Source organism: Globicephala melas, chromosome 6 (genome assembly GCF_963455315.2).
Source record: "Globicephala melas chromosome 6, mGloMel1.2, whole genome shotgun sequence".
Lineage (NCBI taxonomy): Eukaryota > Metazoa > Chordata > Mammalia > Artiodactyla > Delphinidae > Globicephala > Globicephala melas.
In genome coordinates, this window is record NC_083319.1 from 83123332 (window position 1) to 83147498 (window position 24167).

The 24167-nt window shown below is 38.8% G+C and overlaps 1 protein-coding gene across 6 annotated transcripts in view; it reads left to right on the top strand.

The window, feature by feature from the left end:
* Window positions 1-24167, top strand: part of NTRK2 (neurotrophic receptor tyrosine kinase 2) — a 383866-nt gene that overhangs the window by 75341 nt on the left and 284358 nt on the right. For all 6 annotated transcript variants that reach the window (XM_060301090.1, XM_060301091.1, XM_060301089.1 and 3 more), the window contains 3 exons: window positions 9599-9634; window positions 12641-12741; window positions 23169-23268. In XM_060301090.1, coding sequence (XP_060157073.1) covers window positions 9599-9634; window positions 12641-12741; window positions 23169-23268 — 237 coding nt within the window. The remainder of the gene's footprint in view (window positions 1-9598; window positions 9635-12640; window positions 12742-23168; window positions 23269-24167) is intronic.

Below are 24167 nucleotides of genomic sequence, written 5' to 3' on the forward strand. Positions count from 1 at the left end.
CTACATGTGGAGTTGCTGAGAGCATGAGAATACATCAGGGTGACTGACTGGTCCCAATTTTAGCACTACAAGTCCTATGTCCAGGGAAAGCGCTCATCCTGGACAAATTGCAAGGATTTGTTCGGAACTATCCCAGTTTTAAAACTTAAACTCCTTGGCCTCAGGCAATCTTGGTTGGTTGGTTGGTTAATCTAGTACAAATGAGGATCCACATACTTATATCCAAATACTTAAAAAATATACATCCAGTTAAGGAATTGTTAAATAGGTTCTATCCTCCTACCTTGGCAAATGTATGTTCATAATGACCTGAAAGCCTGGGTCTGAAGATCAAATTCTCAGACTCTTGGAGTTCCAAGCCAGAACATAGTGGTTTTGGTAGAGCTGGTCCCGGCCATGTCCCCTGCCCTGTGCCTCCGGCTACATGGCGAGAGGTATAATGAGAGGGGATGGGTGTGCATGTGGACACCTCAGCCCACCCGTTCTTGCTCAGTCATCACCCCACCCTTGGGGTCTTGAGTCAGAGGGAGGGAGCTCACACTGATGGTGAGGCCGCCTGGAGCTGACCAATGTAGGGGAGAGGCTGCCTAGTCCCAGCAAGTGTGTGGGGGGCCTGTGTTGAGGGAACTCTGGGTCCTGGGGACCTGGAGTCAGGTCTAGAAGTGAAGAGTAGACTCTAGTGGGCGGATGCCTTGCAAATTCAGATGGTAGGTTGAGGGCACAGTGAGAAGGGGATCTGAGTGGGTTCTTCTAAAGTAACAGATTACTGAGCAGTTCAAAGAATGACTTGCTCTCTTGGGATTATAGAACCTTTCCTTCAGCAGGGGTGGAAAATCCTCACCTTGAGGGGACACCATTAGGTCCAGGGACTTTGCAAAGAGAAAGGACTTCAGGGGATGAGTGGGTGTCCTGCAAATGATATTCCCAGGGCTGCTCCTGGGATATTCTCCTGCTTTATTCACTGAATTACCCCTCAACCTGCAGGGCAACTTTCAAGATCCTTCTCAGGAATGTCATATCAGCTACAAATAATTCTGACAATGCATATTAGCATTTTGTAATGCAAAGCTACTTTGAAGTGGTGTTTGAGATTATAGAACTCAAAATACAATTGAAAATGACTGGAATCGATAACTTAGCATGAATTCATCAGAAGTGGCTGCACAGGTTGTGCACTGCACAATTCCAGATGGTTCCATTAACATAGATGATAGTCTTAATGGTGCCCCCAGGAGTTGTACAAAGCATGGACTGCATGGCAGTATGTAGCATTCCTGAATCGAAGTGCCCAACAATCTACTTAATTTTTCCCCTGCTAAAATAGATATTCTTCTAGTTGAACTGGGTTGAAATTCTAATTTAGCATTAGGACTAATTTTATTTGGTTCTTCATTTAGACTAACCTTGATTCTTTACTGGGGAACACATGAACAGAAACTTGGCTCAAGTTTCAGTTATTTTAAGTATTTTTCTGCTAAGAGTTCAGAAATGAAATGAGAACCAAGTAAACTTTATGGTTTACAAATTTTACTTTTTCACATGGTAAGGAAAGACTAAAAGCATAGAAAGTGGCTTTGGAAATTCATTGTGTAATCACTTAAATATTACATCAAAATTTAATTTTAATTCCAAGCAGGCTTTCATATAGACACCCAGTTACTTCTCAGTGAAGAGTAAGTGGCAAATGTTTTTTGGCACCGTTTTTTTTTTACATCGTTTTTGGAGTATAATTGTTTTATAATGGTGTGTTAGTTTCTGCTTCATAACAAAGTGAATCAGTTATACATATACATATGTTCCCATATCTCTTCCCTCTTGCGTCTCCCTCCCTCCCACCCTCCCTATCCCACCCCTCCAGGCGGTCACATAGCACCAAGCTGATCTCCCTGCGCTATGCAGCTGCTTCCCATTAGCTATCTACCTTACGTTTGGTAGTGTATATATGCCCATGCCTTTCTCTCGCTTTGTCACAGCTTACCCTTCCCCCTCCCCATATCCTCAAGTCCATTCTCTAGTAGGTCTGTGTCTTTATTCCTGTCTTACCCCTAGGTTCTTCATGACATTTTTTTTCTTAAATTCCATATATATGTGTTAGCATATGGTATTTGTCTTTCTCTTCCTGACTTACTTCACTCTGTATGACACACCCTAGGTCTATCCACCTCATTACAAATAGCTCAATTTCGTTTCTTTTTATGGCTGAGTAATATTCCATTGTATATATGTGCCACATTCTTCTTTATCCATTCATCCGAAGATGGATGCTTAGGTTGTTTCCATGTCTTGGCTATTGTAAATAGAGCTGCAATGAACATTTTGGTGCATGACTCTTTTTGAATTATGGTTTTCTCAGGGTATATGCCCAGTAATGGGATTGCTGGGTCATATGGTAGTTCTATTTGTAGTTTTTTAAGGAACCTCCATACTGTTCTCCACAGTGGCTGTATCAATTTACATTCCCAGCCAACAGTGCAAGAGGGTTCCCTTTTCTCCACACTCTCTCCAGCATTTATTGTTTCTAGATTTTTTGATGATGGCCATTCTGACTGGTGTGAGATGATATCTCATTGTAGTTTTGATTTGCATTTCTCTAATGATTAATGAAGTTGAGCATTCTTTCATGTGTTTGTTGCCACTCTGTATATCTTCTTTGGAAAAATGTCTATTTAGGTCTTCTGCCCATTTTTGGATTGGGTTGTTTGTTTTTTTGTTATTGAGCTGCATGAGCTGCTTATAAATTTTGGAGATTAATCCTTTGTCAGTTGCTTCATTTGCAAATATTTTCTCCCATTCTGAGGGTTGTCTTTTGGTCTTGTTTATGGTTTCCTTTGCTGTGCAAAAGCTTTGAAGTTTCATTAGGTCCCATTTGTTTATTTTTGTTTTTATTTCCATTTCTCTAGGAGGTGGGTCAAAAAGGATCTTGCTGTGATTTATGTCATAGAGTGTTCTGCCTATGTTTTCCTCTAAGAGTTTGATAGTTTCTGGCCTTACATTTAGGTCTTTAATCCATTTTGAGCTTATTTTTGTGTATGGTGTTAGGGAGTGATCTAATCTCATACTGTTACATGTACCTGTCCAGTTTTCCCAGCACCACTTATTGAAGAGGCTGTCCTTTCTCCACTGTACATTCCTGCCTCCTTTATCAAAAATAAGGTGACCATATGTTTGTGGGTTTATCTCTGGGCTTTCTATCCTGTTCCATTGATCAATCTTTCTGTTTTTGTGCCAGTACCATACTGTCTTGATTACTGTAGCTTTGTAGTATAGTCTGAAGTCAGGGAGCCTGATTCCACCAGCTCCGTTTTTCGTTCTCAAGATTGCTTTGGCTATTCGGGGTCTTTTGTGTTTCCATACAAATTGTGAAATTTTTTGTTCTAGTTCTGTGAAAACTACCAGTGGTAGTTTGATAGGGATTGCATTGAATCTGTGGATTGCTTTGGGTAGTATAGTCATTTTCACAACGTTGATTCTTCCAATCCAAGAACATGGTATATCTCTCCATCTATTTGTATCATCTTTAATTTCTTTCATCAGTGTCTCATAATTTTCTGCATACAGGTCTTTTGTCTCCATAGGTAGGATTATTCCTAGATATTTTATTCTTTTTGTTGTAATGGCAAATGGGAGTGTTTTCTTGATTTCACTTTCAGATGTTTCATCATTAGTGTATAGGAATGCCAGAGATTTCTGTGCATTAATTTTGTATCCTGCTACTTTACCGAATTCATTGATTAGCTCTAGCAGTTTTCTGGTAGCATCTTTAGGATTCTCTATGTATAGTATCATGTCATCTGCAAACAGTGACAGCTTTACTTCTTCTTTTCTGATTTGGATTCCTTTTATTTCCTTTTCTTATCTGATTGCTGTGGCTAAAACGTCCAAAACTATGTTGAATAAGAGTGGTGAGAGTGGGCAACCTTGTCTTGTTCCTGATCTTAGTGGAAATGCTTTCCATTTTTCACCATTAAGGACGATGTTGTGTGTGTATCTGTCATATATGGCCTTTATTATGTTGAGGAAAGTTCTCTCTATGCCTACATTCTGGAGGGTTTTTATCATAAATGGGTGTTGAATTTTGTCGAAAGCTTTCTCTGCATCTATTGAGATGATCATATGGTTTTTCTCCTTCAATTTGTTAATATGGTGTATACGTTGATTGATTTGCGTATATTGAAGAATTCTTGCATTCCTGGAATAAACCCCACTTGATCATGGTGTATGATCCGTTTAATGTGCTGTTGGATTCTGTTTGCTAGTATTTTGTTGAGGATTTTTGCATCTATGTTCATCAGTGATATTGGCCTATAGTTTTCTTTCTTTGTGACATCCTTGTCTGGTTTTGGTATCAGGGTGATGGTGGCCTCGTAGAATGAGTTTGGGAGTGTTCCTCCCTCTGCTATATTTTGGAAGAGTTTGAGAAGGATAGGTGTTAGCTCTTCTCTAAATGTTTGATAGAATTCGCCTGTGAAGCCATCTGGTCCTGGGCTTTTGTTTGTTGGAAGATTTTAAATCACAGTTTCGATTTCAGTGCTTGTGATTGGTCTGTTCATATTTTCTGTTTCTCCCTGATTCAGTCTTGGCAGGTTGTGCATTTCTAAGAATTTGTCCATTTCTTCCAAGTTGTCCATGTTATTGGCATAGAGTTGCTTGTAGTAATCTCTCATGATCTTTTGTATTTCTACAGTGTCAGTTGTTACTTCTCCTTTTTCATTTCTAATTCTGTTGATTTGAGTCTTCTCCCTTTTTTTCTTGATGAGTCTGCCTAATGGTTTATCAATTTTGTCTATCTTCTCAAAGAACCAGCTTTTCGTTTTATTGATCTTTGCTATCGTTTCCTTCATTTCTTTTTCATTTATTTCTGATCTGATCTTTATGATTTCTTTCCTTCTGCTAACTTTGGGTTTTATTTGTTCTTCTTGTTCTAATTGCTTTAGGTGCAAGGTTAGGTTGTTAATTCGAGATGTTTCCTGTTTCTTAAGGTAGGATTGTATTGCTATAAAGTTCCCTCTTAGAACTACTTTTGATGCATCCCATAGGTTTTGGGTCGTTGTGTCTCCATTGTCATTTGTTTCTAGGTATTTTTTAATTTCCTCTTGGAATTCTTCAGTGATCACTTCGTCATTAAGTAGTGTATTGTTTAGCCTCCATGTGTTTGTATTTTTTACAGAACTTTTCCTGTAATTGATATCTAGTCTCATAGTGTTGTGGTCGGAAAAGATATTTGAAACAATTTCAATTTTCTTAAATTTACCAAGGCTTGACTTGTGACCCAAGATATGATCTATCCTGGAGAATGTTCCATGAGCACTTGAGAAAAGTGTGTATTCTGTTGGTTTTGGATGGAATGTTCTATAAATATTAATTAAGTCTATCTTGTTTAATGTATCATTTAAAGCTTGTGTTTCCTTATTTATTTTCATTTTGGATGATGTGTCCATTGGTGAAAGTGGGGTGTAAAGTCCCCTACTATGAATGTGTTACTGTCAATTTCCCCTTTTATGGCTGTTAATATTTGCCTTATGTATTGAGGTGCTCCTATGTTGGGTGCATAAATATTTACAATTGTTATATCTTCTTCTTGGATCGATCCCTTGATCAATATATAGTGTCCTTCTTTGTCTCTTCTAATGGTGTTTATGTTAAAGTCTATTTTTTCTGATATGAGAATTGCTACTCCAGCTTTCTTTTGGTTTCCATTTACATGAAATACCTTTTCCCATCCCCTTACTTTCAGTCTGTATGTGTCTCTAGGTCTGAAGTGGGTCTCTTGTAGACGGCATATATATGGGTCTTGTTTTTGTATCCATTCAGCCAATCTGTGTCTTTTGGTGGGAGCATTTAGTCCATTTACATTTAAGGTAATTATCGATATGTATGTTCCTATTCCCATTTTCTTAATTGTTTTGGGTTCATTATTGTAGGTCTTTTCCTTCTGTTGTGCTTCTTGCCTAGAGAAGTTCCTTTAGCAGTTGTTGTAGAGCTCGTCTGGTGGTGCTGAACTCTCTCAGCTTTTGCTTGTCTGTAAAGGTTTTAATTTCTCCAACAAATCTGAATGAGATCCTTGCTGGGTAGAGTAATCTTGGTTGCAGGTTTTTCTCCTTCATCACTTTAAATATGTCGTGTCAGTCCCTTCTGGCTTGCAGAGCTTCTGCCGAAAGATCAGCTCTTAACCTTATAGGGATTCCCTTGTGTGTTATTTGTTGTTTTTCCCTTGCTGCTTTTAATGTGTTTTCTTTGTATTTAATTTTTGACAGTTTGATTAATATGTGTCTGGGAGTATTTCTCCCTGGATTTATCCTGTATGGGACTCTCTGTGATTCCTGGACTTAATTAACTATTTCCTTTCCCATATTAGGGAAGTTTTCAACTATAATCTCTTCAAATACCTTCTCAGTCCCTTTTTTTTTCTCTTCTTCTTCTGGAACCCCTATAATTCGAATGTTGGTGCGTTTAATGTTGTCCCAGAGTTCTCTGAGACTGTCCTCAGTTCTTTTCATCCTTTTTTCTTTATTCTGCTCTGCAGTAGTTATTTCCACTATTTTGTCTTCCAGGTCACTTATCTGTTCTTCTACCTCAGTTATTCTGCTATTGATCACATCTAGAGTATTTTTAATTTCATTTATTGTGTTGTTCATTGTTGTTTCATCTTTAGTTCTTCTAGTTACTTGTTAAATGTTTATTGCATTTTGTCCATTCTATTTCCAAGATTTTGAATCAACTTTACTATCATTATTCTGAATTCTTTTTCAGGTAGACTGCCTATTTCCTCTTCATTAATGTCTGGTGGGTTTTTATCTTGCTCCTTCATCTGCTGTGTGTTTTTCTGTCTCCTCATTTTGCTTATCTTACTGTGTTTGGGGTCTCCTTTTTGCAGGCTGCAGGTTCGTAGTTCCCGTTATTTTTGGTGTCTGTCCCCAGTGGCTAAGGTTCGTTCAGTGGGTTGTGTAGGCTTCCTGGTGGAGGGGACTAGTGCCTGTGTTCTGGTGGATGAGGCTGGATCTTGTCTTTCTGGTGGGCAGGTGCACGTGTGGTGGTGTGTTTTGGGGTGTCTGTGGACTTATTATGATTTTAGGCAGCCTCTCTGCTAATGGGTGGGGTTGTGCTCCTGTCTTGCTAGTTGTTTGGCATAGGATGTCCAGCACTGTAGCTTGCTGGTCGTTGAGTGTAGCTGGGTGCTGGTGTTGAGATGGAGATCTCTGGGAGATTTTCTCTGTTTGATATTATGTGGAGTTGGGAGGTCTCTTGTGGACCAGTGTCCTGAAGTTGGCTCTCCCACCTGAGAGGCAGAACACTGACTCCTGGCTGCAGCACCAAGAGCCTTTCATGCACAAGGCTCAGAATAAAAGGGAGAAAAGGTAGAAAGAAAGAATTAGTAGAAGGAGAAAGAAAGAAAGAAGGAAAGAAAGAAAGAAAGGAGGGAGGGAAGGAAGGAGGGAAGGAAAGAAAGAAAGAAGATGAAGTAAAATAAAGATAAAATATAATAAATTTGTTAAAATAAAAAAATAATTAAGAAAAAATAGGAAAAATAAAAACAAAACAAAACAAAAAAACGGACGGATGGAACCCTAGGACAAATGGTGGAACCAAAGCTGTACAGCATAAATATTGCTCTCCAAGTCCACCTCCTCAATTTGGGATGATTCGTTGTCTATTCATGTATTCCACAGACATCAAGTTGATTGTGGAGCTTTAATCCGCTGCTTCTGAGGCTGCTGGGAGAGATTTCCCTTTCTCTTCTTTGTTCTCATAGCTCCCAGGGGCTCAGGTTTTGATTTGACCCCGCCTCTTCGTGTAGGTCGCCGGAGGGCGTCTGTTCTTCTCTCAGACAGGACGGTGTTAAAGGAGCCGCTGATTGGGGGCTCTGGTTCACTCAGGCAGGGGAGAGGGAGGGGCTCGGAGTGCGGGTTGAGCCTGCGGCGGCAGAGGCCAGCATGACGTTGCACCAGCCTGAGGCGTGCCGTGAGTTCTCCTGGGGAAGTTGTCCCTGGATCCTGGGACCCTGGCAGTGGCGGGCTGGACAGGCTCCCTGGACGAGGTGTGTAGATAGTAACCTGTGCTCGCACACAGGCTTCTTGGTGGCGGCAGCAGCAGCCTTAGCGTCTCATGCCCGTCTCTGGGGTCCGCGCTTTTAGCCGCGGCTCGCGCCCGTCTCTGGAGCTCCTTTAAGCAGCGCTCTTAATCCCCTCTCCTCGTGCACCAGGAAACAAAGAGGCAAGAAAAAGTCTCTTGCCTCTTCGGCAGGTCCAGACTTTTTCCCGGAATCCCTCCCGGCTAGCCGTGGCGCACTAACCCCCTGCAGGCTGTGCTCACGCCGCCAACCCCAGTCCTCTTCAGGCGCTCTGACCGAAGCCCAAGCCTCAGCTCCCAGCCCCGCCCGCCCGGCGGGGGAGCACACAAGCCTCTCGGCCTGGTGAGTGCTGGTCGGCCCTGATCCTCTGTGCGGGAATCTCTCCGCTTTGCCCTCCGCAGCGCTGTTGCTGTGCTCTCCTCCGCGGCTCCGAAGCTTTTCCCCTCCACCACCCGCAGTCTCCGCCTGCGAAGGGGCTTCCTAGTGTGTGGAAACCTTTCCTCCTTCACAGCTCCCTCCCACTGGTGCAGGTCCTGTCCCTATCCTTTTGTCTGTGTTTATTCTTTTTTCTTTTGCCCTACACAGGTACGTGGGGGGTTTCTTGCCTTTTGGGAGGTCTGAGGTCTTCTGCCAGTGTTCAGTAGGTGTTCTGTAGGAGTTGTTCCACGTGTAGATGTATTTCTGGTGTATCTGTGGGGAGGAAGGTGATCTCCGCGTCTTACTCTTCCGCCATCTTCCCGGAAGCCTTCACCGGCTCTTTTTGACAGTGATTTTAAAAAGTTAAAAAATTTTTCGTTTTTTGCAAATTCTCTTAGGAATATTTTTAAATGAATATTCTGACCATCTTGGAGACTAAAGACACATCCAAAATAATTAAATGATATACTCTTGAATTTCTCTGTGATATAACATTTATTTATAATCTCAGTAGAGAAAGTACGTTTGTTTTTCTATGTTGTATTAGGGTAAAAAAAAAAAAAAGTTTATTCTGTCATAGAAATGTCCCTGAAGACCAAGTGGAGAGCAAAATTGTGCTTTAGGTATTATTATCTAGGCTGGTTAATAACGTGTTTGTGAATACAGATGGACCTGCCACAACATAGTTTGAAAGTAACCCCCAAATCATCAGAGAATAACAAAAGTGGTATAGAAATGATCTGTTTCTGGAATAGAAATACCAAAGTTACAATTAAAATGACCAAGTGTTTAATAGAAACAGTTTTAAAAAAAGGAAATGGTCATAATTCATTGATTGTTGAATATTTTCTTGCTAAAGTGATTTGTAAATTCTGTTTATCCTTTTCTTTCCTTTTTTGGAAGAGGGATGGAGGTTGTGGGCTTGGAGAGCGCAACAAGGTTAACATGAAGCAAACCTAGAATTTCAAATTTTATTCCCCTGTCCTATAAAATAGTCTATTCAATTAGAAAACTTTCAATGTATATTTAGCTGATTTTAGTGAGTATAAGTTAGTAATTTTTTAACTTCAAATGCATACTTAACAAGATATCTTTGTTTTGTTTTCTTTTTAGGTGCAAACCCAAATTATCCTGATGTAATTTATGAAGGTAGCTATCCTGTGGTCTGTATTTTTTTCAAAATGTTTGTCTAAAATGAAATAAAACAATTAAAAGAAGAACTAACTTTAAGCTCAGTTAAATATATACTTCAAGCATGACATAGGCCAAAATAATATTTCAAAAATCATTCAGTATTGATGGCTGTTTTCCCTTGATATTTACAATGCCTGTAAATAACGTTTTCTCTCTCCTGCTTGTTCTTGGAAGTAGTAAATCCATTGCGCTGCAACAGACATTTTGTTTCCATAATTGGGAACTAATTACCTGTTTAAAAGCCATGACTACCAAGAAAAGGGAGGTGTATCAGTTTCTGGCCGTGACAGTAAAGCCAATTCAAAATTATGTTTCTTACAAAATGAGGAAGGCTGGCTCACACACAGGAGCCTCAGAGGCAGGGCATGTTTTTTTTTTTTTTTATTAAATTTATTTATTTATGGCTGTGTTGGGTCTTCGTTTCTGTGCGAGGGCTTTCTCTAGTTGCTGCGAGTGGGGGCCACTCTTCATCGCGGTGCGCAGGCCTCTCACTATCACGGCCTCTCTTGCTGCGGAGCACAGGCTCCAGACGCGCAGGCCCAGTAGCTGCGGCTCGCGGGCCTAGTTGTTCCGCGGCGTGTGGGATCTTCCCAGACCAGGGCTCGAACCCGTGTCCCCTACATTGGCAGGCGGATTCTCAACCACTGCGCCACCAGGGAAGCCCCAGGGCACGTTTTAAGGTTGGTGAAACCAGCAGCTCAACCATGTCATCAGGGATCCAAGTTTTTTTTTTTATCTCTGCACTCTCCTGCCCATTGTACTGGCTTCACTGAAGGCTGGTTTCTCTTACGGTTTTAAGATGAGTCATTCACATTGATGAGAGAAAGGGAAGAGCTTTTGAAAGTGTTCCAGAAGAAAGAGAACTTTCCCAGAGACCTCCACCAAGCCCTCCTGTATCTGATTCAAGACTCAGTTGGGTCATGGTCCATTTTTGCCTCCAGTACTGAGAAGAGGGCTGGATTACCCTTGACTAGCTAGACCCACGCCTAGAGTTTCGATCAGCTTCCCCAGAGGATGTGCTTGATCCCCTTGAATAAAATGGGATTCTTCTAGGAATGTGGAAAGGGAGAAACCCAAAGATTCACTATATTAGCTTACCAAATATCTTATATTTGTTATTTTAATTGAATCCCAGGGCTGTTTTACTAGGTATGAAAATCCATCTTTAACAGTTTTCAAACCACCTTCATGACCAGGAGGCTTCCGTTTGGGGAAGTGGCAGGCTAAATTTCAAGACTTGGCTTGAAATTTAAGATTGATTAAAACTTACATTGATTAAAAGGATACATTTATATATTTATTCTATAAAATCTATTCTTTAATTTTATATACACGCCTTGACAAATGTGTATATTTATATTTTTAATATAAATATAGTTTATAATTTTAATATAAAACAATTCTCTGTATGTTTATTGTACATGTGTATATTTAACTTGAGCTAATTTTAACTAGGGAATTACATTGTCTTTACCTGCTTTATGCATGTTAAGCCATCTTTCCTCCAAGCTGTGGTTTGGATAATTTTGTGCATGTGATTTGTGTATTTTTATTTTTATTTGTTCTGATATGGCTTAAAGAAGGTATGTCAAATTGTGTCACAGAGAAATATGTTTGAATTGTGATTTTCAGTTTTAAAATTATGTTTTGGACTCCTTTCCAATAACTTTTAAGACTCTAAAAATGTCATCTTTCCATTGGTCTCAGATCACACTTTGGATCTTTGGGCTACAATGTCATGATATTAAACTATAGATACTTTAGTGGTTTAATTTTGCATGAGTAGCTGGATATAATATGAAAAGGGAAAATAAGCAAATAAATGATATCTCCTACTGTTTGATTGAAATATTAATAAGTTCTAATATATTCAAAATGAAAATGGTGAGAATGTAGTTTTGCAGTTAAAAATAAAACAACTACAGATAGAAAATATATGCTTTTTCTGTTAATTTTCATTCACATTCAAAGGAACCCTCTGCTAGTAAAATTATAATTTAAATTGGTTGCCCTAAGGCCAGCTTGATAATTCTACCAAGGGAAGATTAGCTAGGGCTGACTTAATGAGTTTGTTTGTTCAGGATGGAAATTGAAGGCACCATACCTATTTAGAATAAAAATACAAAAATTTATAAACAACATGGTCTGCAATAAGCTTACCAAAAACTTTTTATGACTTTTATATGTAATATGTTAATAAAAACTTTGCCTACAAAAAAATCATTTACTTATATCCTGATCCCTGTAGACTAAAATTGATTCAGAAGAGCAACTACATTTGAGAACTGAGAACATACCCTCACAATTCTAAATGTTGTATCGGTGAAGTTCCCTACACATTAATTCTGAAACTGATATATTGGCAATTCAGAGCTCTTCAAAAAAGTTCAGATGTGGACCCAAGTTCCCTATTGGTGCCGATTCCACATTCTACCTTGAGTGCTTCTGCCTCGGAAATCAGAGGTGCTGATTTCAAGCCTGGTTCATGTCTAGGCTCTGTTGCCTTCTTGCCAGTTGACTTTAGACTAGTCATTTAACATCCCTTAGCTCTCATTCTGCAGCTGTAAAACTTGTGGTTAGACTCGATTTCCAAAGACCCTTCCAGGTCTGTAAATCTGACTCTTACATGATCGATTCTTTTTTGTATTTTCATTAAATACTTTATCAAAAAAGGAATATATTCTTATGTGCAAAGAAAAATCCTAGACCTGGCTTGGAATTTGACCAAACAAAACAATGATGTAAAGATCTGGGCTGAATATAATTTTCGCATCGCACAGTCCTAACGCTGCAATGGATTTAACCCAACGGCGGGTCACGCTTCTCCCCAGCCACGCTGTCAGTGGTTTGGAATCTTGTAATTTGTCTTGCTTCATTCTGGGTTGTACTGTGGCCTCATGTTTGTTGGCAGCCTAATGACAACTTCATACTTCCTTCTTTTTCCCCTTTCTCCAATTTAAGATTATGGGACTGCGGCAAATGACATTGGGGACACCACGAACAGAAGTAATGAAATCCCTTCCACAGATGTTGCTGACAAAAGCGGTCGGGAACATCTCTCGGTGAGTGGGATACTTAAGTGTTTCGTGGAATGGTTCTGAGCATTTTGGATGCTTGAATGTTGAAGGAATGGAGCTGCTTCAGTGCCAGTCTTTCAACAAAACATTTTTATTGTTCAGCTATAAATAGAGTGTTGAAGTGTGGAGGAACTAATGGAAAGGTTTAAGAGAGTGATAAAGGTACCATATAGCCTGTGACCTACTGCTGGTGATTCCTGTTTTAAATATCTGTCCTTTAAAAGATTATTACTAGAAGAGCAAGAAACCAGCTTTCTCATTCAGGGACATGTAGAGTTCTTTCTGTCTCCACACCTGTCTCCTTAAATATTTTAATAAAAATTTCAGTGCCCACCAAATGTAAGGAATCCAGTAGGTTCTGGAAGGGACAGGCCGTGGGGGGATATAAACATACGAATGAAACACATATCTGTCCCTTTGGAGCTTACACTGAAATTAAGTCAGAGACCTGAGATGTGAATATTAGCACCTAAATTACAAACAGAGGCTGAGCAAGGCAATGCGAGAGAGCGAAGGAGAGGGGCAGGCGCCCTGTTCCTTCCTGCTGGGAGAGCCAGGGGAGTCTTTGCGGGACAGGTGGCCTTTTCCATGGCCTGTGCGGAATGCCTGGGATTTGGACATAGCGGAAACGAAGGGCAGGGCGTTTTGGGTGTGTGAGCCTGAGCCTGCAGTCTGGAAGCATTCTTGCTTGGAAGGTAAGGCGTATGAGGGAGGGCAGTCCGAGGCAGGGCCACGAGGTCTTGAACCACAGTGCCAGGTAGTTAGCTTTATGGCGCAGGGAGGAGCATTGAATGGGGCGTGAGTGAGCAGCAGGGCTGCATCTCCCTAGGACTGTGTGGCGGGGCTGGTCTGTCAGCTGCTCAGGTCAAAACCCAGCAGATTCCTCCATTCTTTTCTTTTCCTCCCTGTCTTGTGTGCCCAGTCTAACATCCCGTGAGTTCTGCCTCCTTGTAAACCACCAACCCATCCATATCTCCCCACTTCCCCAGCCTCAGCCACAGGCTAACCCAGGGGCTGGCAAACTATGGCCCTCGGGCCAAGTCTGGCTTATGCCTGTTTGGGGGCAGTCTACAGGCTAAGAATAGTTTTTACATTTTTAAGTGGTTTGAAAAAAAAATCAAAAGAAGCGTGACATTTTGTGACAAATGAAAATTTTATGAAATTCACATGTCAGTGTCCATAAATAAAGTTTTATTGGAACACAGTCATGCCTATTTACATATCATCTGTGGCTACTTTTGCGCTACAGGGGCATGTGGAGTAGTTGCAGCAAAGTCTGTATGGCCTGCAATGCTGGAAATATTTACCATCTGGCCCTTTGCCGAGAAAGTTTGCCACAATTGCTTGTTCCTGGATGACTGCCACAGCCTCCTACCCTGTCCCCCCTCCCACTCTTGTGATCTTCTGGCCTTTCTCCATATAGCAGCCTGAGTGACTTTTTTAAATAAGTTTTTTATTTTATAAGTTTCATCTGTACTACCTTGTGATCCAACATCTGAATACACTAAAAAGTGATCATCGCCAGAAGTCTAGTTGGTATCCATCACCATACAGTTGACCTCATTTACCCATTTTGCCCACCCCCAGCTCCCTTCCTTTCTGGTAACCACTAATCTGATCTCTGTATCTATGAGTCTGTTTCTATTTTGTTTTCTTTGTTTGCTTGTTTGTTTTTTTTTTGATTCTACAAATGAGTGAAATCATATGGTATTTGTCTTTCTCTGTATGACTTATTTCAGTTAACATAATACCTTTAAGGTCCATCCATGTTGTCACAAATGGCAGGATTTCATTGCTTTTAATGGCTGAGTAATATTCCATTGTGTATATATACCACATCTTCTTTATCCATTTGTCTATTGATGAACACTTAGGTTGTTACCACATCTTGGCTATTGTAAATAGTGCTGCATTGAACATACAGGTGCATATATCCTTTTGAATTAGTGTTTTCGTGTTCTTGTATAAATAGCCAGAAGTGGAATAGCTGGGTCATGTGGTAGTTCTATTTTGAAGTTTTTCAGGAATCTCCATACTGTTTTACATAGTGACTGCACTAATTTACAGCCGCACCAACAGTGTATGAGGATTCCCTTTTCTCAGCATCCTTGACAACATTTGTTATTTCTTGCTTTTCAATAATAGCCATACAAACAGGTGTGAGGTGATATCTCACTGTGGTTCTGATTTGCATTTCCCTAATAATTAGTGATGTTGAACATCTTTTCATGTGCTTATTGGCCATCTGTATGTCTTCGGAAAAATGTCTATTCAGATCTCCTGTACATTTTTAATCTGGTTGTTTGTTTTTCTATTGTTGAGTTGTATGAGTTCTTTATATATTTTGGATCTTAACCCCTTATCAGATATGTGATTTGAAAATATCTTCTTCCACTCAGGAGGTTGAATTTTTATTTTGATAATGGTTTCCTTCACTGTGCAGAGCTTTTTTGATGTAGTACCATTTGTTTATTTTTGCTTTTGTTTCCCTTGCCTTTGGATTCAGATCCACAAAAACATTAAAACTAATGTCAGTGAGGTTACTGCCTATGTTTTCCTGTAAGAATTTTATGGTTTCAGGTCTTACATTCAAATCTTTAATCCATTTTGAGTTAATTTTTGTGTGTGGCATGAGATAGTGGTCTAGTTTCATTCTTTTGCTTGTGGCTGTCCAGTTTTCCCTGCACCATTTATTGAAGAGACTATCCTTTTTCCATTGTATGTTCTTTGCTCCTTTGTTGTAAATTAATTGTCCATATACGTATGGGTTTATTTCTGGGTTCTCACTGCTGTTCTCTTGATCTGTGTGTCTGTTTTTGTGCCAGTACTATATTGTTTTGATTACTATAGTTTTGTAGTACAGTTTGAAATCAGGGAGTGAGATACCTCCAGCTTTGTTCTTCTTTCTCATGATAGTTTTGGCTATTCGGGTTCTTTAGTGGTACTATTCAAATTTTAGGATTATCTGTCCTAGGTCTATGAGATATGCCATTGGAATTTTGATAGGGATTACACTGAATCTGTAGGTTACTTTGGGTACTATGGACATTTTACAATATTAATTCTTCCAGTTCTTGAATATGGAATATCTTTCCACTTATTTGTGTCTTTTTCAATTTCTTTCGTCAGAGTCTTATAGTTTTCCGTGTGTTGGTCTTTCACTTTTGGTTAAATTTATTCCTAGTTATTTTATTCTTTTGGTGCAATTGTAAATGGGATTATTTTCTTAATTTCTCTTTCTGATAGATCATTATTAGTGTATAGAAATGCCATACATTTTATCATGTCATCTGAAAATCATGACAGTTTTTACTTCCTCCTTTCTGATTTGGATGCCTTGTATTTCTTTTTCTTGCCTAATTTCTATGACTAGGACTTCCAACCCTGTGTTGAATGAAAGTGGCAAGAGTGGGCATCCTTGTCTTGATCCTGATCTTAGATGAAAAGCTTTCTGCTTTTCACTACTGAGTATGATGTTAGCTGTGGGTTTGTCATATATGGCCTTTATTATGTTGAAGTATGTTCCCTCTGTACCCACTTTGTTGAGTTGTTATCATAAGTGGATGTTGAATTTTGTCAGGTGCTTTTTTCTTCATTTATTGAGATGATCATGTGATTGTTTACCCTTCATTTTGTTAATGTTCTGTATCGCATTGATTGATTTGCAGATATTGAACCATCCTTGAATCCCTGGAATAAATTATATTTCATTGTGGTGTATGATCCTTTTAATGCATTATTGGATATGTTTTGCTAATATTCGTTGAGGATTTTTGCATCTGTGTTCATCAGGAATATTGGCCGGTAATTCTCTCTTTTTTTGTGGTGTCCTTGTCTGGTTTTGGTATCAGGAAAATGCTAGCTTTGTAGAATGTGTTTGGAAGGCTTCCTTCCTCTTCAATTTTCTGGAAGAATTTGAGAAGGACAGGTCTTAAATATTCTTGGAATGTTTTGTAGAATTTGCCATTGAAGCCCTTTTGTCCTGGGCTTTTGTTTGTTGAGAGAATTTTGATTGCTGTTTCAATTCCCTTACTAGTAATTTGTCTATTCAGATTTTCTTTTTCTTCATAATTCATTCTTGGAAAATTGTGTTTCTAGGAGTTTATCCATTTGTTCTAGGTTGTCCAATTTTTTGGCAAATAATTGTTTATGATAATCTCTTATGATCCTTTGTTTTTCTATGGTGTCATTGTTATTTCTCCTCTTTCATTTCTGATTTTATATATGAGTCCTCTCTTTTTTTATTAGTCTAGCTAAAGTTCTATTGATTTTGTTTATTTTTTTAAAGAACCAGCTCTTAGTTTTATTGATCTTTTCTACTTTTCAGTCTTTATTTATTTCTGCTCTGATTTTTATTATTTCCTTCCTTGTACTAATAATGGGCTTCATTTGTTATTCTTTTTCTAGTTCCTTTAGGTGTAAAGTTAGACTGCTTATTTGGGATTTTTCTAGTGTCTTGAAGTTGGCCTGTATTGCTATGAACTTCCCTCTTGTAACCACTTTTGCTTCATTCCAAAGATTTTGGTATGTTGTATTTCTGTTTTTATTCGTTGCTATGTATTTTTTTTAAATTTCTCCTTTTATTTCTTCAAAGACCCATTGGTTGTTTAGTAGCATGTTGCTTAATCTTCACGTTTTTGTAGTCTTTCCTATTTTTTCCTTGTGATTGATTTCCAGTTTCATACAATTGTCAGTGGAGAAGATGCTTGATATGATTTTAATCCTCTTGTATTTATTAAGACTTGTTTAGTGACCTAACATGTGATCTATCTTGGAGAATCTTCCATGTGCACTTGAGAAGAATGTATATCTACTGCTTTTGGGTGGAATGTTCTTTGTATGTCCAGTAAGGTCATCTGGTATGCGTCAAAGTCTGATGTTTCCTTATTAATTTTCTGTTTGGATAATCTATCCATTGGTGTAAGTGGGGTGTTAAAGTCCCCTACTATTATTGCATTACTCTCAATTTCTCCCTTTAAGTACATTAATATTTGCTCTGTGTATCTTGGTGCTCCTGTGTTGGATGCATATACATTTGTAAATGTTACATCTTCTTGCTGGATTGACCCCTTTATCATTATGTAATGCCCTTTGTCTTTTATTACTGTGTTTGTTTTGTCTGTTATTCCAGCTTTCTTTTTTTTCCATTTGCCTGGAATATCTTTTTCAATCTCTTCATTTTCAGTCTTTGTGTATTCTTTCTTCTGAAGTGAGTATCTTAGAGGCAACATATAGATAGACTATGCTTTTTTATCTGTTCAGTTGCTCTTTTAATTGGTGAATTTAGTCCTTTTACATTTAAAGTAATTATTGACCAGTATGTATTGCTGTCATTTTGGTAGTTGTTTTATGGCTGTCTTTGTAGTTCCTTTCTGTTCCTTTCTTATTCTCTTTCTCTCTTACCTTGTGTTTTGGTGGTTTTCTTTAGTGTTATGTTTAGATTCCCTTATCATTTTTTTCCTGGATTTACTATAAGTTTTTCCCTTGTGGTTACTATGAGGTTCACATATAACATCCTATGTAAGTAGTAGCCTATTTTAAGTTGGTAGCAACTTAAATTTGAACACATTCCAAAGCTTTATCTTTCTTACTCCCCATTCCTCCATTTTATACTTGTGATGGCACAAGTGGAGGCTTTGTTCATCTAGTTTTCAGGTCCCTTTCTGAGGGAATTATTTCATATTTAGTTGAAAGATTTGCTGTGTCCATGGTAGGAGATGAGTTTAGGATCTTCTTACACCACACTTGAGCCTTCTCCCTTGAGTGATCACTCTTTTATTATCATTCTCACAGTCTTCCCAATGCATTGTAATAAAACTTTTGTTATAGAAACCAACTCCTCATGGTGGTTAACAGGGCCCTACATATCTTGACCTTGTCTGTCTCTCTGACTTCATCTCCATACTCTCTTCACTGTTTACCAACTATCTTTTTAAAATACTCTCTTGCATGTTCCAGGCTTACTCTTGTCTCACAGCCTTCACATTTGCCGTTCCCTTTAGAAGGTATGCACTTCCCAATGGTCATCACATAGCTTTAGCTAGAGTGACCAGCAGCAGCCATTACCCTGTTTCATTTTCTTCTGAGCAGTTATTATTGTGTGTAATTACCTTGATTATTTATTTGTTTACATGTTCAATATCTTTTTCCCTTCCCTGATTCTTTAGTAAGATTCTTAGTATAGGCAACTCAGTGTTTTTCATGGCTGTATCCCTAGTCCTTAGAATAGTGCCTGGCACCTAGGAGGTGATTAGACTAATGATGAACGCTATAGAATGGGTTTCAGAAGAGAGGGATTAGAAGTGGGGTGATGATGATTTAGGTGTCTGGTGCAATGATAAAGAGATGTGATGGGTATTTAAACCAGGGCCATGCAGTGGGACCAGGAGGCTCATAAATAGATACAACTTAACTGCAACTCAAAATATGCACATCCAGTATTTGGAGACACACACCACACACACATTTTCACAGATGACTATATGCATTGCATTGAAATAACAAGGGAAACTGTTGTGTTAAATCAACTGAAGAATGTTTTCTAATTCCTGCCTTATGCATTTATTTCAGTTTTTACTCTCATACCAAACCACTTAATGTTTCTTGGTTTGAGAACGTTGTTTGCATATGTAAGGAATCCAAGGAACATGTGTTAAGCCCACAAATGTGTATGTATTCCAATTACTAAAAATTATATACCAACTTCAGTTTTCTCTTTTGAACCCAAATGATAAATTTAAGCCCCCAATTGGCGTATCTTGATGTTTGAACTATCTATAGTAGTGTCATTGGAAGGCAAGATGAGTGAAAATAATCTTCATTGAAAGTCTGTATGTTTCGACTTCACCTGTGACTCTTAGAGATCTGCATGAGAGATACAAGGCAATGTTTTGTAGAATTTAAAGAAAACTTTTAAATTATGTGTGGATCAAATATTTGATACATAACAGTCCCTGATCACAGGAAAGATCATTAGATTAGAAAAAGAGTTTCAGAGTCAGGGAGCTGATACAAAATTCAAAGGTGTTTTCAGAGCATTTGCAAGACAGCCTTAAGCAGTCACCTTTCTGGTCTAGCAGATGCTCCTCATGAACCCTGCTGGATTTTCAGAGGAGAGCAGCTCTTTGTTCTGTGCTGAGAGGTAGCCTCAGATAAAAACCAACTAACCAACCAACCAACCAAACAAACAAACTCACTCCTGCTTTTCTCCCATGTGAAGACCACCCCCACCCCAGCACACATGCACAGAGTACATGAAATTCTGTATTTATCAAATAACTTGTTTTTGAGGAAATGATTCTTCTCATTGTCACAGGAGTTTTTGTTTATTAAAGGATTCTTTACGTTTAGAACTGCTTCAATAGGTTTAAATATTTGTTAGCAGATCATCAGCTGCTTTTCTGGAGAAGAACACCTTTCCATTTTCTAAGATGACTTAAATATTCTTTAATGAAGTAGATAATGCAGGGCAGGTATTATTATCCCCACGTACAAGTGAGGAAACAGAGGCTGGGAGAAGTGAAGCACCTGTGAGGTCTCACAGCTGGTAAAGGCAAGGTATCCTGGGTTCATTAGGACATAGGTCTCTTGAATGCCAGCTGAGTACTTTCCAAAGTGGGTAAGACTGTGGTTCTGCAGAGTGATCCTGGGACTCAGGGCAAGTCCTCCAAATGTCTCTCTGTCCCAGGTTCCTTATCTATAAAATAGTGTTTGAACTCATTTATTAATGAATTCTTCTTTCATCTGTAGAATTTTGGAATTTAATAATAGGGTAGAGAAACTTATAGCTAAAATATTATGATCTCTTTCCCTTGCAAATGTTAGTTAGAAATAAAGATTGAGAAAGAAACATCCGAAATCATTAGGTAAGTTTGAGGGAAATGATCTTGGTTAGAACAAGTTGATTTATAACTAGCCTTTTAGGAATCACTACCACTCTATTTATATATAGGCCACAGAGACAGAGTTAAGTTTGTACTCAGACATCTGCAAAAGCATTCTGTGGGACAGCCACTCACAGCTGAAGCACCAGAGGAGAGAATGATTACACCTTTGCTCCATCCTAGCCAACTGTTTGGCATGTGCTCTTTTCTGTGCTTTGTAGCTTATTTAATGCTGTCCCCATCTGACCCCATCTGAAGGTGCTGTGGAGGGATTAGCCATATGTTTTTATTATCCTGCCTTCGCTCTCAGCCACATGCTTTGGAGAGGCAATGTAGTGGGTAAATCACACATAAATCACAGGTTTTATACTTGAGCAGACTTTGATTCCAATCCCAAGTTTGAGAGGTATGATCTTGGGCTGCTTATTTATTTATTTATTTTATAAATCTCAGTTTTATCATCATCATCATAGCCAACATAATTAATTACTTATTATAGTAAGCACTATGTCAAGCCCATTATCTGCATTGACTAATTGAGGATTTATAACAACCTGCAAGGTAGTGTTATCATATTTTCTATTTTATACATGAGGTTTATGAGATGCTGAGAGGTTAAGTAATTTGGAAACCATGTAGTTAGTAAGTGGTAAATCTAAATTTCAAACTCAGGAACAATCCATATTCTTAATCTCCACTTGACACTGCCTCTCACTGTGGGCTGGGTATATCAGTCAGGATAAGCTATGCTGCAGTAACAAAACCCCCCAAATGTCAGTGGCTTAAAACAACAGACGTTTATTTATTGCTTCATTACACGTATCGGCTGGGAGCTCTATCAGCATCATCCTCATTCCAAGATGAGGCTGACAAGGCAGCCGCCTTTTGAAAAGTTAGCATTTATTATGGCACAGAGAAAGAGAGCACTACCCTTGCACTGTTAACGCTGCTATTATTGATGAATAATTTTTTTTGTGGGGGGCTCTCCTGGGCACTGCAGGATCTTTAGCAGCATCCCTGGCCTTGACCCACTAGATGCTAGTAGCACCTTTCTCCCAGTTGTGACAACTCCAAATTGCCAAATGTCCCCTGGGTGCAACATTATCCTCGGTTGAGAACCACTGCTTTAGTCTAAGATCTTGCAGTAAGCAGTGAAATCCTCCTCCTGGCAGTGATACAAGTCTCAACTCATTGGCCAGAACTAGTCACCTGAACCCATCTCACCACAAGGAAGCCAGGAAGTGAATCCTACAAAGGGAAACACAGGGGAAAACAGAAATGTTTGGGAAACAGCACTAATGATTACCGCAGATGGGGACAATAATAATATGTCATATGGACTGTTATGTGGATTAAATGAAACTTAGACATTTAAGTCAGTATGGACATCTAGGACAGTTTAGGCAAACTATATCCAAATCCAGCTGTCCATCTGTTGTGGTAAATAAAGTTTTATTGGAACACAGACATGCCCATTTGTTTGCATATTGTCTGTGGCTGTTTTCACACTACAGCAGGGGAGTTGTCTAGTTGCAACACAGACTGTAGGTCCCCAGAGCCTAAAATATTTAATATATGACCCTTTACAGGAAAAGTTTGCCAACTCCTGGTTTATAGAAACAAATTTATTTTGGAAGCAGGACTTTGGGGTAAACAGCCAAAATGGAAGATGATGCATAGTCCTGTGTCGATCTTTGTTTCTAAATTGTTAGTGTGTACTTAGCATTATGCACTTGTGCCTCTGTGATCCCCAGCTTGGGGCTGTGACAGGATTCACAAAGATCTGCATCTACTCTCTCTCCTTGTATGATTCACAACTTGCAGCTACACCTTTAAGTTAAAAAAACAACTTTGTATTGATCTTTCTCATACATACAGAAAAGTTCACATGTCATAAGTCTACAGCCTCATGAGCTTTCACAGGCTGTGCTCACCCACAAGTGCCTTCCTGCTCCCTTGCAGACCTACTCACTGCTCTAGGGCACCCTGACTTCTAAGAGCAACAGTAGTCAACTTAAAAAAAAAAAAATTTATCATGGACAGTTTTCAAACATGTACAGTGGTAGAGAAAATCATGAATGAACCCCATTATATCTTTCAGCAGCTTCAAAAATTATTAGTATTTTGTCATTCATGTTTTATATACTCTCTCTCTCACTTCTCTCTCCAGATAGGTAGGTAGGTAGGTACATAGGTAGATAGATGGATGGGGAGAGATAAAATATCTATTATCTATACATTATATAATAATATAGGATGTATTAGTATATGTTAATCTGTATAATATCAATTGGGTCCCCATTTTTATAAGCTTTAACTTATCTTTTCTCATTTGTAGAGATAGGGATAATAATAGGACCTGCATAAATCTTCCTAGGGTTGTTAAAGATTAATTGATATCCATAAAGCTCTTAGAAAAGCAGGTAGTAAGTATTCAATAAATATTAACCATCTCCATCAAAATCAGCATCACCTGGATTTAAGAAACTAATTATCAAGACCATAACTGCCCTCCCTTCCTTTCTCTAGGTCTATGCTGTGGTGGTAATTGCATCTGTAGTAGGATTTTGTCTGCTGGTAATGCTGTTTCTGCTGAAGTTGGCAAGACACTCCAAGTTTGGCATGAAAGGTAAGAAGGGTTGTGTTTATTTTACTTCTTATGTGGAATCATTTTTGGCTTGTGACTAATGCTAATTACCACTAAAGAAGGAAGCAGCTAGATTTACGATGACTAGGGGTGAAGGCTGAAAAAATAGGAACAAGGCTATGATACTACAAATCAAGACAGAGCAAAATCATGTTGATTATTCAGCACTACTCATTTTCCAATGAGGACAGTTATCCCAGAAGACACAGAACTGGTTTCTTGAGTTTCAAGTGCCTAATAATGATATAAAAAAATAGTACCCGAGTTTTACTTTTGTTTCAGAAAGGCAGGCCAGGCTGGGTGGCAGTAGGCTAGTTATGGACACATGTATTTTGTGTAGAAAGGTCCTTTCTGTTGTACATTTGACTTCTAGAATTTCCATGGTGTGCTTTTTGTGTTGCTGCTGCTTTTTCAGAGTCTCATTTTGAAATTTAAAGTGTTGGGAAGCAAAATAACAGCCTTTGGAGGTACATTGATGCTTTGTGAATGAGTGGCTTTTTATTTTAGTGGAAAAGTTCCTAGTGCTCGATTAAAAATTAGGGTCTCTGTTGCCTCTCAGTAGAACATTGGTCTCTTTTAGAGGATTGAAAATTCATTTTGGGGGACAGGGGAAACGTATTTAAATGTTCTTGTGATATAAGTAGCCAAGAGTTTCAGTGATTAAAAAGCATTTGCTCTGAAATTTAAGCGTATGTATTGACTCATATGTTATCGTTAAATTCTGCGTGGTCTCTTATGAATAGCCACTCGCTTGGGAAATCTGTGAGGAAGGTTTAGTGGTGTCTTTCTTAATTGTGTTGGGGAGACAGTCAGGTGGGCTTTCTTGATCTGTACGGTTCATTACAATTACCATTAATGTCACTTGCTTACTTGAAAGTGAT